Here is a 19,986-nt window from a genome sequence, read left to right as displayed (position 1 = left end):
ATCATTTTAAGAGGGAATGGGCATTAGGTCTATAGGTGGACGCCTTTTCGAGATATCGCCATTAGGGTGGGCCAGGGGTGACTCTAGAATATTCTGCGTCATAACGTCAACCCATCTACCAAGTTTCATCGCTTTAACCGCCTTTGGCATTGAATTATCGCATTTTTTCGGTTTTTCGAAATTTTCGATATCGAAAAAGTGGGCGTGGTTATAGTCCGATATCGTTCATTTTAAATAGCGATCTGAGATGAGTGCCCAGGAATCTACATACCAAATTTCATCAAGATACCTCAAAATTTACTCAAGTTATCATGTTAACGGACAGACGGACGGACGGACATGGCTCAATCAAATTTTTTTTCGATACTGATGATTTTGATATATGGAAGTCTATATATATCTCGATTCCTTTATACCTGTACAACCAACCGTTATCCAATCAAAGTTAATATACTCTGTGAACTCTCCTCAACTGAGTATAAAAAGGGAAGATGGAAACGTTATTGTCAGCGATCTTACATAGGTATCGGATCCTTGCGTTATCGATAACGTTGAAATCGACCAGTGTTACGGTTTGAACGAATGAAAGAAAATTTGTTCTTGGCTATCTGCCAGTCACCACAATACTCCCGGCTAGTTATTCGACTAACGATACCGAAGAGGGATTCGGACCTGACGTCCTGATAATGAATATTTTACAGCCACTGCGTCTTTTGCGTTGTAATTGTCTTCGCTTCGTGGAGCCGGAGTTGTGGACGTCGCGGGCTCAATCTGTGGACCTTGTAATGTGAGCGTCGTACCCTCGATATCGCTATCGTTAAAAATATATGCCGCTTTTAATCGATCGATAGAGATTTTTGTTTCTCTCTGTCGGATTCGTATTACAAATTATTATTCCTTTTTCGATATAACCTCGTAGTTTGGCTCCAATGGTTCGCGAAATCGATCCATTCGTACGAAAACATATTTACAATCTTTTAGCGCTGGCTGTATATAAGCTGAGACTTCTCCGTGTCGAACTGGTTTTGTTGTTGGCAAGTCTCTCATTGCTTTTCCTAAAACTTCGATGAATCCTGCTTCTGTAAGTTGATTTTTTCTCTCGTGGTGGAATCCCCCTGGTATTCGTAACTGTGTACCATAAAGCATTTCTGCGGGGCTCGCGCCGATGTCTGTCTTCACGGAAGTACGCATTCCAAGAAGGATGAGAGGTAAACCAAAGCTCCAGTTACTCGTAGGGCAACACTTAATTGACGATTTAAGTGTGCGGTGCCAGCGTTCAATAAGCCCGTTCGACTGGAGGTGCTATGGTGTAGTACGAAATGTCGTTAATGATCTGAATATCTTTTATTAGAACTGGCGCCCTAAGTCGGTGGAAATCTTCTGTGGTATGCCATACTCTGATATCCAACCACTAATCAGCGCATTAGCTACGCTCTCTGCTGTTATGTCAACTGGAGGTACGGCCACAGGCCATCTCGAAAATCTGTTTATACACGTAAGACAGTAGCGGAAACCGTTGGAAGTAGGTAGTGGTCCAATGATGTGAATACTGATGTGCTGAAATCTATCATCCACGTTCGCGTAACTTCCTAATGGTGACTTTGTGTGTCGTTGTATCTTCGCTCTCTGACACGGAATACATCCGCGAATAATTGTAGCAACTTGGACGGCCATTCGAGGCCAAATGTATCGCTCCGCTACTAACCTCTGCGTTTTTTTTATCCCAGGGTGAGCCAAATTGTGTAGCTTATGAACCACCTTTACCCGAAAGCTGTTCGGTACGTAGGGTCGCACTCTTCCGCTGGAGACGTCGCAGAAAAGTTTTTCTTGTGAGCCTGGAAATGAGACTTTTTTTAATGAAATTGAACTATTCTCACCTGAACTAAGAAGGTCTTGGAGTTGTTGGTCGTTCGCTTGCGCTACCGCCATAGCATCAAAATTGATGGCGTCGCTCTGTATTGTGCTAATTCTGGAGAGCATATCAGCTATTTTATTGTCACGTCCAGGTAAGTGACGAATATCTGTAGTGAATTGACTAATTATGTCAAGTTGACGTGCTCTACGTGGGGGTGCCTTTCCGCTGCTTTGACGGAACGCGAAAATGAGAGGTTTATGGTCGGTAAAAAATGTGAAATCCCTTCCTTCGAGAGCGTATTTTAAATGGAGTACACCTTGGTATGCAGCGGTGAGCTCTCTATCGTACGCACTGTATTTTTTCTGCTCCGTTATCAGCTTCTTTGAATAGAAACCCAAAGGTTGAAGTTGCCCATCCACAACTTGATGTAGCACAGCTCCTACCGCGTCGTCTGAAGCGTCTACTGTCAAGGTTAGTTTGGAATTCGGTGCCATATAGCTAATTAATGTTGCGTTCGCCAAGTCATCTTTACACGAGTTGAAGGCTACCTTGGCTTCCGTTGACCAAGTAATAGTAGTATTGTCATTTTTTCGATTGCCAAAGATGAGGCGCTGAAGGATGTCCTGGTTCTTCGTCGCATGTGGAATAAAGGATCGATAAAAATGAATCATGCCTAGGAATTTCTTCAACTCTTTGGCTACGGTTGGCAATTTGAAATTGCGTACAGCTTCAACTTTATCATCGGGTGGTCTCATACCCTCTGTCGTGTGGCCTAGAAACTTAAGCTTAACTTAAGGTTACTTTGACGAAGGCGTTCGAACACTATTCGCAGGTGCTTTTCGTGCTCCTCTTCAGACTCCGAAGCCACCAAAATATCATCGATGTATGCGAAGGTAAAGTCGAGTCCCTTTAGTACCTGATAAATATGTCGCTGGAATGTCTTTGCAGCGTTTCTCAGACCGAATGTCATAAAAACAAATTCAAATAGCCCAACTGGTGTGGCTATAGCCATTTTGGGAATATCGCATGATTCTATGGATATTTGGTGATAGGCCTTCTGAAGGTCGATTGCCGAAAAAATCTTTTTGTTATGTAAAATGCTCGTAACGTCGTGTAGATATGGAATTGGGTACCTATCAGGCACCGTGATAGCGTTTAGTGCTCGATAGTCCCCACACGGCCTCCATGTCCCGTCTTGCTTTCGAACGAGGTGTAGGGGGCTCGCCCAGTTGCTCTTGGACGGCCGACAGATACCTTTTTGCAGCAGGTATTCGAACTCCTTTTTCGTTTCACGCAGCTTGTCTGGCGCTAACCTCCTTGGCCTTGAAAACACAGGTGCACCTATCGTTGTGATGTGGTGTGTCACATCTAAATTGACAGGTTTCTTGTTTACGTTGATCGTGGCGATGTCTTGATACTCACGCAGTAATTTTGCATATTTTCCGTGGACGTCATAAACAAAGATCTATGATATGTTTGCTTGCGTGAAGCGTATGCCTATCTAGGAGCATACCTCTCTTACTCTCTATGAGAAGATCGTAGTGCCTTAAAAAGTCAGAACCTATTATGGGAGAACGGACATCGGCTAGAATGAACGTCCATACAAAATCACGCCTTAAGCCAAGAGATAGCCGCAGTCGCTTTTCGCCATATGTTTTTATGTGGGATCCGTTTGCGGCGTAGAGATTCGTCGAGCTTACATTTCTGAATGTCATCGCATTTCGTGTAGACAACACCGACACATCTGCGCTGGTGTCAACTAAAAATTTGGTTTTTGTATTGGCGTCATGAACAAGTATGCGAGCAATTCGTTGGCTATTTTCAGATCTGCTCGCCTGATCCAAAATTTGTGATAATTTTTTCGCTTTAATTATTCATACGTGCAGGGTGTCCGACATTTACGAGCATTTTCTCCATGTACTTGATGATACCAGCAGCATTCTTCCTTTGCTCGTTTAGGCGTGTATGCGCGGCTACGACGTCGTGACGAAATTGAACGTGACCGATTACGATGATTGCCTTTTTGCATTAATTTTTCGAACTTCATTTCGAGGCGCTCGATACGTTTACCTATTTGGGAATCCGGTGGATCTTCGGTACTATGCGCACCAAGGACTGCCAGTTGTTGGAAATCGCCTACTTACAAAATTTTATCGGCCAGCTTTGCAAGTTCTGGCAGTTTAGCATCTGATGCTTGCAAAATGGCTCTTGCCTGCGCCAGCAGCCGCTGTGGCCAAAGTGATTTCAGAAATTCGCTACCAACTTTGCCCTTCGCAAGGTTGCTTAATTCGTTGTAAAGTTGCGTTGGTCGCTTATTTCCTAAGTCTATTTCCGAAAGCAGATTTTGCGTTTCCTTTTGTTCGCTCTCGCAATAGCGTTCTATAATACGTGTTTTAAGGTTATGATATTTGCCAGTCTCTGGTGGACATAAAATGGCGTCTGAAATTTGCGCTAGAACATTTGACTCTATAGCGGCAACTACGGTGTTAAATTTAGAAATGTCGGTGGACACTCCAGATACGCTGAATTGCGCTTCGACCTGCGCAGACCAAATTTCTGGTTGCTCCGGCCAGAATGGTGGAACCTTCACCGAAACTTTATTAATGATCGTTCTATCATTTGGTGGTGTTGCGACAGCTGCGTGTGCCTTCCCGTTAACCATTTCGTTTGCCTTTTCTCAAACTATTTGCAACTTCGGGGTCACCAATTGTTGGGTATGCTGGTTTATCCAAATGAAAGTATATGTACGTTTGTGTTCTAATCTATATTTAATTACCAATAAATGAAATATTACAAAGTTCACTTTAAACGTGCGATCGGATCTAAGATCAAAAGAAAAAAGGGAAGATGGAAACGTCATTGTCAGCGATCTTACGTAAGTATCGGATCCTTGCGTTATCGATAACGTTGAAATCGACCAGTGTTGCGGTTTGAACGGATGAAAGAAAATTTGTTGTTGGCTATCTGCCAGTCACCACAAAGTCTTCCCAGAGGGCATGTACGGGAGATTTTTAAGCTGACAAAAGCTGCGGCAAGTGAGTAGTGCTGCGATGAGTATAGAGAAAGCCAAGAACAGGATTATGGCCAAGGTGTTTGTAGAATTGTTTAGCTTTTATTAAGCCAAGAATTTCAAAACATTGCAAACTTTTTGTTAAATTTCCCCTCCTGCAAAAATCATTTCAAATATAATATCTCTTTTTAATTGACCAATTTGCTGTTCTACATTTATAGTTATGTAGTTGAAGATGTTACGAGATGTCGATTCTCAAAATGACGCGATGTGCGACCGGCCATTTGAGTTGCATTACAACTCGTATTTAATATAGTTTTTGGGTGTGAAAAGTGAGAATTTGTATGATGTTGTAATATGTTTGCATTAATGCGACTAGTACGCGCAAGCATTCTGTACATATCAACATATACATATGTACATCAAAGTATACACATATTAGTTGCAAATACAGCTACAAGAACAAAAATGAAGATATTTAGATATCTAAATTTTAATAAAAAAATATTAATCCCAATCATTGTTACCTTCTGTTACTACATTCGTTGACACTGCAAGTCGTTTTATTAGTTTTAATTGACTCATATTTCTTGCTTAAGCAATTCACAAAATAATTCAAAGCTTTCGAAGACAGATTTGAAAACAGTTTGCCTTTCTAACTCAACTAAATACTATATGAAATAATTTAATTAAGTGATTCCACAAAACAAATTAAATAGCATTAATTTGAAATTAACGCTTGTTTACCTTAAACATAAACGTGAGTTTCGTCCAATTAATCATGTACATAACTGAAAGAAAAAAAGTCTATTAAAAAATTATACATAGCTGACATATAAGAAAATCCTGATAGAGATTATACTGAACAACAAACCTATTAGGTTTTGAAATCATCAATAGACATTATTTTATACACAACTAAACAATGGAATTACGGAATGTATTATTTGAAAAACAATTCAAAAAATGCATTGAATTGTTTTTATTTTATTTTTATTTGGTTTAACGTTTTCTATTATTATATTTTGTTTTATTTTATTTCATTTTGTTTTACTTTATTTTATTTTTGTCTAATTCTCTTTTATTTTATTTTTTTTTGTATAAAAAAAAATAAAAATAAATGTAAGGCGCGATAACCTCCGAAGAGATCTAAGGCCGAGCTTCTCTTCCAATTTGCGTCGTGCTCCTCTTGATTTTTCCCTACAAATTGGCCGGACGGGACCTACATGTTTTATGCCGACTCCGAACGGCATCTGCAAGGCAGATGAGTTTTCACTGAGAGCTTTTCATGGCAGAAATACAATCGGAGCGCTTGCCAGACACTGCCGAGGGGCGACCCCGCTTAGAAAAATTTTCTTCTAATTGAAAAATCTTATTTCTAAAATTTTGATGTTGCTTTGCCCGGGAGTTGAACCCAGGGTATACGGTGTGATAGGCGGAGCACACTACAATCACACCACGGTGGCCGCCTCATATTGCGTTTATTTATGCACTGTCGGACCTCAAGCCAGCCAAAAATACTTAAATAAGTAAAAAGCTCGCCAAAGAACTTATATTAATTATTTAACTATATTTTATTTTATAAAACTTCATCTTTTAAATTATTTCGTTTTATCTTATTTTATTTCATCTTATTTTATTTTATTTTATTTTATTTTGTTTTATTTTATTTTATAAACTTTTATTTTTATATTATTTCCTTTTATTTTTCTTTATTTTCTTTTATTTAAATTTATTTTATTTTATTCTAGTTAATATTTTTATATTTTTTAAATTTTATTTTATTTTAATTCAAATTTTATTTTATTTTTATTACTCTCAGTCTATTGCTGCCAAGAAAAGATTCTGAGTGAAATACATCTGGCTCGCAGCTGACGTATGTAGTGGACATACAGCATTTAGGCCACATCCTGCCAATTTTCAGAGGTACATAAATTATTATATATATGTTTTTTTATTTCGATTTCCTCTTCCTCCCTCTCTTTCTACTCATTCCCTCATTCCTTCGCAATGCTTATTCCACTCACTCTACCACTCTCACCACCACTCTCACCACCACTTTCACTATCAATCCCACTCCCTATCCGCAAGTGCTTTTACCTTTTTAACAATTTTTACCGTCTAACAGAATAACTTTCATAGATTGCTTCATCTCCCATTTCTCTGGTGGTATTTCTTGTTTAACAAATTTAAAGCAGTGTACGCTGCTTACAGGCATCGCATACCGCATCAACATAAACATACATACATATGTTTGTGTGTGTACACACATGTCACAGCTTAGTAATTATCTAGCTAACAAATTAAATCGAATTACTCAAAATTAAACGGCATTTACCACCAAGCAAACAGATGTTACAAACTTATTAGCATCAATTAAACATATACACGCATATATCGTTAGATATGTATGTACATATTCAATACCTGTAACGATGGCTAAACATAACATAATCTGCGATTAAGTGCGCATTCATGGCAGCCAAATTAATTGTCACTTCGCCAATTTAATGGCTTGTAATGAATTCTCAAATGCCATTCAAATGCTTTTTTGTTTTTGTTCTCTTCAATTAACTTACTCACATTCAAATATATAGCGACATGCTTGATGGAATTTCATGCCTTTTAGCTTCGACAGGTTAACACCGTTTGGCACTTAATGACACCAATGTACATACGTACAGATGTAATTGCGTTTTGTTTTTGAGGTGCGACCGCTAAGCCAATATTTCAATAATTCGTAAGATGGTAAAATAGAAAACTAACGTTCGTAGACAAGAATTTTGTTTGATATATCAATTTTAAAAATGATTTATTGAAACATTTCACGCGGGATCTCTCTCTGAATTTATGGCTATTTCTTCGCCATTACGCCCCTTCACCATGAAAGTGGGTTTCAAAGTTTATGAAATTATTCCCTTCTCCAAAGCTACTGCACTTGTGGCATTATCATATCTTTGGACACCTTGCAGCGGCTCGGTCTCTTAGCTTGACTACGCCATTTACCTTAAAACTGTGCACCCCTGGGATCTAAGATTTTGCTTTCTTTAATTCTTTTTTCACTCGAACCAAAAAAATTTCGATAAGCCGTATCTCGGACCATTGCGTGTCAATCTTCAGAGTTTTTTTTTTTTTTTTTTTTTTTTAATAGTGGCAAGGTACTCCATATGGCCAGAAGAAACTACACACATTATGGCTTTAAATAGGAGGAATAAGCCCTCCTTAATATAAATTGCTGGGTTATTCATACCCACGGTTTTGAATTTATTTATTAAATACTTTGAGCACTCTCGGAGGTGAATTGCGCCAACTTTTTATGCTATATGAATTTTTTTTTTATTTCAAATGAGTTAGATTTCCACCAAAAAAGATGCAGAGTAGCTGCATCAAACATTAATAGAAATTTAATTTTACACAGATTAAAGCCTCAAAGTGTCATACATAACAAGTAAAACACCCTGTATTAATAAATAAAAAAATTAAGAATTACAATTTAGAAATCACCAAAAGGAATACCCATACGCTAAAATGTTATTTGGTTCTGCCTATAAATATAATTAAAGAATATACACATATCTACTGCGTACACATATATACACATACATATATATATATATATATAAATAAATAAGCAAAGAGCATTTGCACAAGGTAAACTGCATTTTATTGTCTCATTAGTTTGACCAAGAAATATTGGCAAATGCTTCTCATTCGCTCTATGATTCAGATTATTTACATATAAGTAGATCAAATAAATAAAATGGAAATGCAATACCTAAGTAGTTGTAATTAAACGCACGAATCAAGCGATTTCGATACCTTTTTGGTTATTTAATACGTACTTCAACAACCTAAAAGGAATCTGCAGAGAAATTTGAACATTTCAATCATCACTTTATCATTGCGGCTTCAGATTTCCACAAAACTCAAAATGCTACGGAAGATCTATGATAAGAGGACCGCTGATAAGCACTTCTGTGTCGACTTCAAAGAAGTTTTCAACACTGCCGAAATGAAGCCTGGCTGGTGATGTGCTTCCATAAATTTGGTTAGGTTAGGTTCAAGTGGCTGCAGTCCGCATCGGAGCGGCACACTTCGGCCTTTATAGGCCCATTGTGAAACCACACGAATTTGTTCCTACTCTCCTAATGAGCTTCCATGCTCCATGCATTTGTGTTCACAAAAAATGCCGTAAGCTGTTTATCTCCTTATTTTAATATTTGCGAAAATTTTAAAAATTATCTAGTTTAAGCACTTTTTCGTACAGATTACGTTTGTTATTGAGAAGTTGAAAGCATTTTTCGCAAACTAAAAGGAAATCTGAATATCATTGTAATCTATTTTTAACAAAGATATCAAAATTCTATTAAACCGTAGTTAAAATGTATTAGCACGTTTTATAACAAATTAATAAAAAACAAAACAACTCAAGTGTTGAATAATGAAATTGTAATTAAAAATAGCATAACATAAACTTCCGACAACGAAAAGCTTGTCTATGAACATCGCCAATCCGCCCCTATTAACCTTGATACACAATAATAAAATAACCGAAATTTGCAGTCAATGCGGCCAGAAGCAAAACAAGAATTAAGACGATACAACTAGAAGATCATAAATCATCAGACTTTTATGGTGAAAAATGTTAATAAATTTTATTAACACAATTAAAAAACAAAATATGGAAATTAATTTTATAAATTAAAAACCACTTTAATTATATTAAAGTCAATTCAATACCAAAGCTAAAGATTTACTTATACGTCCATTCATATGTTACTTTACCTAATTATGAATGGAGTAGTAGCAAGTGTAGGCATATACATATTTATATTAGACTAGCAGACCCGGCAGACGTTGCTCTGCCCCATCCTTGGTCTATCTGCATAACTTTTATCACTCTTTGCCTTTCCTTTTTCTGTGTCTCTTTTTTTTCTCCGTCTTTTCCCTCACTTCTTTTCTTATCTTTCTCCTTTTCTCTTTTCTATTCACTCTATTTCTTCTTGTTCTTCTCCATCCCTTTTCCCAGTCCCAGTCCCAGTCCCAATCCATGTCCCAGTTCCAGTTCCAGCTCCAGTCGCAATCCCAGTCTCAGTGCCGCTCCAAGTCGCAGTCCCAGTCCCAGTCCAAGTCCACGTCCCAGTCGTTCTCTGCTCCATTTCCCGAAAAAAGTGTCATAAAAACTAATCTAGGCAAAGGGTTACCTATTTGCCCAATTTCAGGAAAATCGAACCAGTAATAGAATTTGTTCGAAAAGATCGGTCCCTGGTCCTTTTCCCGGAGTAGAAATATCGTATACATTAATATAGGCAAAGTGTTACCAAATTTAAGGCAAATTTATCCGTGAATAGAATTTGTTCGAATATATCGGTCCCTGATCCACTTCCCGGAAAGAAACTTCACAGGAAAATGTATGCTAAGATGATATATATCTTTGTTTTCGGTACAGAGGAGACCAGAATGTAATCTTAAGATGAATGCCAGTGTACGCGTAGTCTTCGGAAGTTGTATGCTATTAGGGCTCTTGACAATCGACTAATCGATTAGCAAAAGATATTTAGTAAAATAAGCGATTTTCATAAATCGAATAGTTGTTTGCATTCGACTACAAACAGAGTATATTTTTCGAATATTTTAGTTTTTGTTAATTTTAATGAATTCTGCGACTCGTAAAGAAGTTGTGGAGTTATTGTTAGCCGTCTGCATCTCACATTTTTTGCACTTTACTTCTTTTGCATCCTCGAAAATACAAAAGAAATTCCATTCCCAGCTACGTTCCTATTTTTTTGATAAATTTTGATTTTTTTGATAAATTTTGTGTGCAGATTCCTTGTTTAAGGTTGATCTGATACTATAAAAATCCGAAGATAACCACTCCGACTTTCAGCATAAAAATAAAAAAATGTCATATGTAGGCACATATAATGTGATATCCCTCCAACTTGTAAAGGTGCAATGTTTAAATTATAGACGGCCAAGCTCGTAAGTAGACCAAATACAACATTTTCAAAAATAGTTGTTGCAACTCCTAATTGTGTCATGCATAACTTTTTAAAACGCTTTCCATCGATTTTGCAGCTTCGATATTAAAATAAGAATACATTTGGCTAAAAATAATAAAAATCGGTTGATAACGTCAACCAGTATCTTATATGTATATACATACGTGGTCCATCATGCGCGGCCTTAGTAGGCGTTGCATTACCCATCTTTAAAATTTGTTTAATATTATCTTCTTTAGAAGTAACAGAGTTGTTGCGATATACATATGTGGCTCCAACCCGCATTTTCGCATTTTTATATAGAAAGTTGGCGTGGTTATCTTCGAATATTTGTTGGAAGAGATCAGCCTTAACTAATGAATTTGCAAACCGAATTTCACAACTTTACCTTTAACAGTTCTAAAGATATCACCAGCGAAAGCAGATGAAAATCTATTTTAATAAGATTTTTGGATTTAGATAGTGGTAAGTTTTAATCAAATTTTATATTGGAAACCATGGAAACAACTCAAATCTTAAAATTTTACATGAATAAGAAGCTCTTGTGAGTTGTCCAATTACCTCACATCATTTTTCTCTTTCGCTCTATCTACATCATCTTTGCCTCACTATTCTATGCTCGCCCCTCTGTTACTTTATGCTCCTACTAACCACATTTCATCTCTAAGTGTCCCCTTCATCATCGTTGCCGTAATCCATTATAGCTTTAGACTGCCCCCCCCCCTCCTTCCCCGCTCTCATTCCCTCGCCTATATCTTTGACTTTTCCAGATAAATGTGTCTAAATATCTGATCTTATCAAATAGTAGCATGCATCTGACCAGAACTTCTATTCCGATCACCGATGTATAAATTCCTTTCTCTTTATAAAATCTCCTACTCTTGCAGCTTACAGAAACAGGGGATAAACACGTGGGTTCCCTTTTGAAGCAAACCGTTGAAGCTTGCTGGGAAGACACGCTTCTAACAGTAGCCCCGGTTATTGCCAAGAGCTGATGAAGCGTGCATGTTTTCCGAAAACGACTCAAATTCCCTCGGTGAGTGTCGCTCATCGTTGAAAACCGACAAAGCAGTTGGTGTGATCACAGAGTCTTATAACGCTGCTGAGTCTTATAGAGCTTCCTGTCCTGTTTCTCGTCCAAAGAAAAATCATAAACCATCATGGTGTAACACCGAGCTCTCCTCTTTCAGAAGAAATATCAAACAGCTCTTTAACCAAGGCAGTCAAAAAGAACCAAAGGGACACTAAAAAACGTTTTCGATAGTATATATAGAGGGAAACTTGGAGGCAAACAGGCTACGTAAAAGGCGAAAAGGCTACTCAAGATTCTTTAAAAACCCCAAATGCAGTGAGCTACATAAATAATCCCAATAGCGTATGAACGTTGTCCTGTGGCGAAATTTTGGAAGTATTAATGGACACACACTTTCCCGACGGCACTAGAGAATCACCAACAGCAGACAACCGTCAAATCAACCACGACTTCATTGGGCATTTTATCACCCCCTACAAGGTCGAATGGTCCATTAAATGATTTCAGCCCTTCAAGTCTGCTGGACCCGATTTATATATTTCGCGCAGTCCATATTGTCCTATCACCACTTAATCAAGAAATCGACTAACCCGAAGGAATTCTAGGCACCTTTTTCCACATAGATGGACCATTTAACCGCAAGCCGTTCTTATCGCACACGGCATTGGATTGGCCATTTGTGAAATTCGTCCTCCACGAATAGCAGGGGTACAGCGAGTGATCTGTTTAACTGCTTTCTTAGCCACGAGCCGCCAAGAAGTAAAAACTACTTTTTTTCTGATCAGTCTAATGTATTAATATTCTTTCCTTCGCTGTCAATATTATCCCGATAACACATACAAATAAAATTATATGCAAATATTTTTAAATAAATGTTAAATACATTATAAAGCCTACTAACCGATTCGTTTAACATGCACATCCCGATTAAATGACACGCGTGGACCACCATTCGCTGCTGCTCCCGCCGACAATGGCATTGTCGATGTTGTTGGCGCTTGTTCGGCAGCGCCTTCAACATCAGCTTCACCACCACCACTCGATGTTGCTTTATTAGTATGTCCCACTTCTTGGGTTGTTGTTGCTGATGATGCTGCTTTTGATGTTGCTGCGCTTGCGGCTTGACCAAATTTCGTTCGTGTTTTTGACATCGGTTTTGTGGCATTCGAAGTCGATGTTGCGGTTTTTGTTGTTATACTTTTTGTTGTTGTCTTTGTTGGCAAGTTTTGATTCTGTACAGCCATTATATATTTAAATTAAATTTATGATTTTTGTTAATGTTATTGCTGTTGTAGATATTGGTGTTGTGATTATTGTTCCGATTTATTCGACACCGCTGCTCATGCGCGCATAAAAAAGCAAAAAACCCTTCCAAGCTTCAAAATGTAATTATTCAGTTGGGATGAAGTTATCTTTGAATGGCTGTAATGCACGCGATCTGCCAACTCGTTTCGCTGGGCGGAAGGTTTTAAATGTAAATTTGGCTCAAGCAATTCGAAGGCATATCGTCGTCAAATGCGAAAGTGTATGGGCAAGATTTGTTAGCAGTCTTTGTTTCTGTGTTAATATTTTTTTTGTTTACACTTCCAGTTTGCGTGTTTTTGAGGCCATCACATCCGTTTCCTACTTTTTTGCGATTTGTTTATTTTTTCCAGTATACTTTTTCTTAGTGCCCTTAGTAGCTAGATAATTATGGGCTCAATTATGCATTTCAATCTCATTCATCGAACGGATATGCAATATTTACACAAAAAATTGTTCTTCTTTCGTTTTTGAGATCTTCATTGAAATCAATTTTAAGTTTTCTCTTCTTTTGTGATCTTTTTCATTGAGCTGCTAATTATTTTTTAATCACCAGATTTCCATTCTGGGCTTGTTCTATATTTAAGTCGAAATTTGTTGATAGCTGAAATTTAAAAAATAAATTTCGACTTAATATTTTCGTCAGGTTTATATATTTTCCTCACAGATTTTTTTATTCCAATTCATTTTTTATTAGCATTTTTAATAGATGATGCGATAAGTTGGTGAGTCGGTGAGTAGAAAAAGTTCACTTTTTGTTTTCAGCCTTTATATTTTTTAAATGTAGACTGAACTAGGTGACTGAGTGAGTATGTGATTAGTTCCGTGTGATTATTTTAGTTTGCTTCGTAATATCATTGCATTAGGTGTTTTTTTAGTACTGAATTGCAAAATGAAACGATGAGGTGTAATGATGTTATGTTTTGAAATTTTATAAATTTTTTTTAGCCACGTTTTGTTTCAAAGTTTTTCATTTCCGTTTGTGTTCTTATTATTTTGACATTGTTTCATACCTTAATTACACACAACAATTGTATGCGCGTTTTTTTTTTTTTTTTCAATTACTTGCCAAATGACGTAGCGAAAAGCATATTAATTTTTTAATTATTATCTTATTGAATGCTTTTGATTATTGTTGCAGCTATTTCGCAAACAATTTCAGTTTTTATACCTTTCATGAACATGAAATGGTATATTAATGTTTGTAACGTTGAGAAATATAGACGATAGACTCACCATTAAGTATAGCGAATTGAGTTGATATAGCCATGTCCGTCCGTCCGTCCGTCTGTCCGTCTGTCTGTTTGAACACAAACTAGTCCCTAAAATTTTAATATATCTCAATGAAATTTGGCAAAAGGATGTATTTTTGTATTATATTAGACAATTGTCGGATCCGGTAGGATCGGGCCACTATAACATATATCTCCCATACAACCGATCGTTCCGATAAGATGATTTTGGTCATTCCTGTCGCAATTTAGAAACTATAAACGTGAAACTCGGTGATATATATTCTAATATATCATAGAAGATATCCTGAAAAAATCACTTTGTTCGGAGCTATATATAGTTATATCCCATACAACCGATCGTTCAGATAGAAAGATTTTTGACCATTTCTCCCTTAATTTAGAAAGTATAAACGTGAAAATCGGTGATATATATTTTAATATAGCATAGAAGATTTTCTGAAAAAATCACTTTGATCGGAGCTATATATAGTATATATCCCATAAAACCGATCGTTCAGTTAGAAAGATTTTTGGCAATTCTCCCTTAATTTCCAATATAAAAACTTTAAACTTGGTGATATTTATTCTAATATATCATAGAAGATTTCCTGTAAAAATCATTTCGATCGGAGCTATATATAATATATATCCCATACAACCGATCGTTCAGATAAGGGGGTTTTTTGCCGTTTTTTATTTTATATTTATCTTAAAAATCGTTTAGGTATGTACAACTGATTATTTGGAGATTACGAACAGGATAAGATTATTGTTCAGCCCCATTCATGAAAGGTATGAAGTCTCGGCACAGCCGAAGACAGTCCCGTCCTTACTTGTTCAAATTATTTTGTTGTTGTCTGTATTGTCTGTTATGCAGTTATATTGATATATGTAATTATGCATTAAGCACGGTCTTCTATTATTATTATTGTCATTATTATTATTATTAGATGTTCGTGTATTAGCAAATTTTACATACATTTTTACATTAGTTATATTTTCGAATATTACAGAAAAGTGGAGTTATGAGAGCAGCAGAAAGCAGCGGGCGAAAGTTGATTTTGTTAAATATACATATTTTTTAGTTATTTGTGGTGAGTGAGTAAGAAGTATTAAATTTAGAAAAACTTAAGGTCGCAGTACAGCTCTTGCGCAACATATATTGGCACATGCGCATACAGCTGATATACAAAACGCGAGAATTGTAGACACAGAGAAAAGAGAGAGAACAAGATACACAATGGATAGCCTGCATATATTGAAAAACAGAGAAAAACAATGAACAAAAAGGAAGATTGCGACGAAATCGTGGTTGCGTACTTGTCATGTTTATGATAACAAATCAGTCTAACAAATGTACCTGACATTAATAGTACAGATAAATAATGTTATAAGTGACTCAAATTTAGAAAAATATTTGTTATTCTTTAATGCTTTTTTATATTATTTTTTTTCCAACTTTTTCAATGTAAACGACACTTATACATGTTTTTATGATATTGTCTCTTATGTATTATCTTTGTTTGTGTCTTATAAAATAAAGATCCTGCCCCTGAGTATGCCAAGGAGATTGGTGAAACGTAGGGAGTTAAGTGAAGAAAAATTTATCTTTTTTCTTGCACTAGCGCACATCAGACCGCATCTCCCTATCAAAAAACTAACATATAAAATCCATAAAGCGTTCAGCAAATAAATATCATAATAAAGTCGCAGTGTTATATAACACAATGATTTTGAATTTTGTTGTATAATTTAAATAAAACATGCAGCTTAACATGATTACACTAGCACGTTAAATTTTTAAACAAATTATGAATTTCAAATACATATTGTAGACTGCTTAGACATAGACATAGATTAGCTAAACACTACATAAAGTTAGCAAAAAAAAAAAATAATCCAAAAAATTAAGTATGGTGAGACATTTTTGTGACAGCAGCAGCTAATCATTAGTTACGTTCCAATGGCTCGTGAACCATATACGGATAGAAATTTAACATGCAAATGCAACAACAACGTTGTGATTCTGATATTTATGTGGTTCAATATCTGATCCGTATAGCATTTCTGTTCGTTTCGTTTTCTGAGGCCCTATTCAGTAACTATGAGTTTTGAAATGTACATTTTTCTTTCATACAAATTATATGAAGAAAAACTGTACATTTTAAAACTCAAAGTTACTGAATAGGGCCTCTGTAGTAGATTTTTTTACAGCTAACCACTTTTGAGTTGGTAGCACTAATGGCTCAACTATATGGTTGGCTCATATCTACACCAACAACATACCTTTGTTCAGATTATCATCAAAATCAGCGTGTTGGTGTAAGACGAATGTAATGAAATGAAAACATAAAACTTAGCAGCTTTTGTGTGTAGTAAGAAAGTGTTGTCAATATGTTGGTTTCATTTTGAGTTTGCCATCTCCTTCTGACAATCCCTACTCCAGTGAAATGAAAAAAAATAAAATCAGCGGATGAGATGAGCCAACCATATAGTTGAGCCATGGTAGCACTGAATTAAGTATGTGTACATATTAGGGGTGGGACTATTCGAATAAAAATTATTCGAATAATAAACTCTTTTATTCGCCAGGTATTCGTAATCCGAATAATATTTATTCGAATTTTTTGTTCGTTTATTCGGATATTACTAACCGGATAGTGCGCACTATCTGGATACTTCAAATAGTAAAATAAAAGACATTGCGTTTATGTTACGCTCATCGCTTGTGCAGATGAGCATGCACATATATGTATACGTACATATATTTATGTGTGTATAGATGCATATATGCATATATTTTTGTTTGTTTGGGGTTGCTTTGTTAATATTCATTTATTTAGTCACATATATTTACGTAACCAAAGTTGTGCTTGAGTCTTATGCGGCAGTTATGCGGCAGTTACTCACGAACGTACGTACCAAAAACGTGTCAGCTGACATGACCTATCTTATGAGTGTGCAATGTAAACGAAAACTCACCGACGTGCAACGCCCGCACGTACGTAGCCCGGAACGTAGAAATCAAAACAATTTTGATTTTTTCCGTAAGAACGTGTCAGCTGATCGCTCTCTCACTAGACAGAGTTGCCTAGTAAACTTTTGTGCGCTAATTTTTGACCGTTTGCAATTTTATGCAAAAACACCTAATTAAAGTTTGAAAAAATGTGAAAATAATTCGAAACAATTATGTAAAAGTGCTGATTATAAATATGTAATCTATTTATACTTATTTAATATGTATTCCGGCCTTTTACAATATCAAAAATTAAATTGGAAAAAGTTGATGTTTCCATAAGCATACATGCAAAATGGTCAATGGCAACAGTGCTTATCTGTAAACAATACACACACAAATATGTTATGTACATGTACACAGAAGCACACGTTGATTCCTACGGGCTTGAAAGTTCGGTCAAACGTGCTTCGTACGACAAACGTCCTTACGTACGGCACACGTCGTTGGGTAACTGCCGCATTAAGCTAAAAATAGTTATCGGGGTCGTTTACCACTGTACTGATAACATATATATAATACTTCTATATCAATACCTTCCTATCTTCCTAATGTGCAAATTTTCTGTCAATCATTATTTGCTGAAACTGTGCAAATGAATGTTCTGCGCATGCGCGGGCTTTGTTAGTGTTAGTGAATTGTAGTAGCGTATGTAAAAAAAGTATTAAAGGGGTACCAATGGGTCACTATCCCCTTTACCCAACTTTTGCATACTAATTGTTATAAAATCTCAGTTTAGTCGATTAAACAATGAAAACGCCAACAAATACAATACAAGGATTGATGTCTTTATTATTTAAGCATGGGCTGCAGCCATACAAAGTACATTATTTACATAAATAGTACAAAAAAACAAAACAAGGCGAAGAATTCATATTTTTGAAATGAAAAAAATTCAATTATACATGTATGAAAATACACATATACATACATCCCAACAAGCATTTCTTTAAACGTTTTAAAAAATAATTTAAAATGAATTGGCTTGAAAATACGATATATAAACGTTTTAAAAATTTTACTTATTTTGAGTTTTTTAATGAAATAAATTTTTGATGAAGTAAACAAAATATGAGTACTGGGTTGGCTGCTATTGGTGTTGAACTAATATCAATTTTGTAAATTTTACTTATACCAGCTGAAAATCTTACGACCGCTAACTAGATTTGTTTTCAATTTATGCCATTTGTTGCGCCTACGCATATTTTGTAACTGTTAATTCTGTGCATGAGAAATTCGTAGTTGTCAGTTGGCATTATTTGCTTTTTTTTGTCGCTTTTTGGTCACTAAGGGCTCATTTACACACGTATATCTGCGCACTCAGCACAAATCGGTAATGCTAATCTGCGGAGTTCTTAAAACAATCAAAAATTTTATAATACTAATGGAAAACAAAAGCTTACTTTTTCATTTGGAGAACGAAATAGCCTAATGTACAATATTGATAGAAGCAAGACGGCTTGTTGAAATATACATATATTTAAGCCCCCTTTTTAAAAAAAATTTAACGACAGCCTTGAGATTTTGTCTCCTTCTCTCGTTGTATATCTGTACTGTAATGTTTGACAGGCTGCACAGTTCAGTAGTAGTGATATAGAAGTATTACATATATGACTGATAATAGAACTTTGTTTATCAGTAAACAGGTGTGGAAATGTTCATACATAACGGTACATGTAAAATATGTACCTAATTTTAATAAGATTAATATGGTAGGGATTTTTGTTTCCCATATACATACATACATATTGTATGGAAAATTTATGTTTTGATATATTTTGGTTTGTATAAACATCAATTTGGTCACCATTAAAAAAATATTTTTACATGTTCCGAGCGAGTTTTCTCAAGTGCTGGTACTATTGTTAAGCCTTCAAGAAATAAACTTAACCAATATCTTGTATCGGCTTTAATATTTTTACACCAAAGTAAAAAAAGTTAAATATTTACACAGGTTTTAAAACTAAATCATCATTTACATATATATAAATAAGAAAATCAGCTTTATATGACACTGAAATGAGTAATTAAGCTAAGATTGCTTTTTATTGTATGTATGTATATAAAAGAAATAAATAAAAGAAATTTTATCATGAAATAAAAAAAAAATTGTTCACTTTGAAGGGCAAAGGTTAAGGTTTTTTGATTTTTGAATGTCTTATAACTCGAAATAAACCTCAAAATACTACTGATCATTTGTGATAAGTGATTTGTCTTCTGTTCAATACGGAGTATACATAGGTACCCACACCATCAACAAAAAGAAGATGGTATCCTCATTTTATACTTTCCATTGTGTCGTTTTTTAATTATGAATAAGTTACGCGATGCAGGATATAAAAGGACATTGCTGGTTAATATTTATGGTTAACGAAATTTCCAAGCTTGGAATTTAAAGAAAGACAAAGAACATATACATAATCGATTAAAAACCCACAACTAAAAACCGAAGGAAAAGTTTGCCTGAATATTTCCATCTATGTGTATGCAAATTTACGTCTTAGAATTACCTCCGCGTGTGTATTTATGATTG

General features: G+C 35.7%; 1 protein-coding gene across 1 annotated transcript in view; it reads right to left on the bottom strand.

Annotated features, from left to right (window-relative positions):
- The window catches only part of blo (bloated), a 412,052-nt gene that overhangs the window by 185,688 nt on the left and 206,378 nt on the right, over positions 1–19,986 (bottom strand). The window contains exon 3 of the mRNA XM_067772656.1: positions 12,802–13,806. Coding sequence (XP_067628757.1) covers positions 12,802–13,144 — 343 coding nt within the window. The 5' untranslated portion in view covers positions 13,145–13,806. The remainder of the gene's footprint in view (positions 1–12,801; positions 13,807–19,986) is intronic.

The sequence above is a fragment of the Eurosta solidaginis genome, chromosome 3 (assembly GCF_040869045.1).
Source record: "Eurosta solidaginis isolate ZX-2024a chromosome 3, ASM4086904v1, whole genome shotgun sequence".
NCBI classification, from domain to species: domain Eukaryota; kingdom Metazoa; phylum Arthropoda; class Insecta; order Diptera; family Tephritidae; genus Eurosta; species Eurosta solidaginis.
Note: the sequence above shows the minus strand (reverse complement) of the source record. Positions and strands in the feature narration are given on the sequence as shown.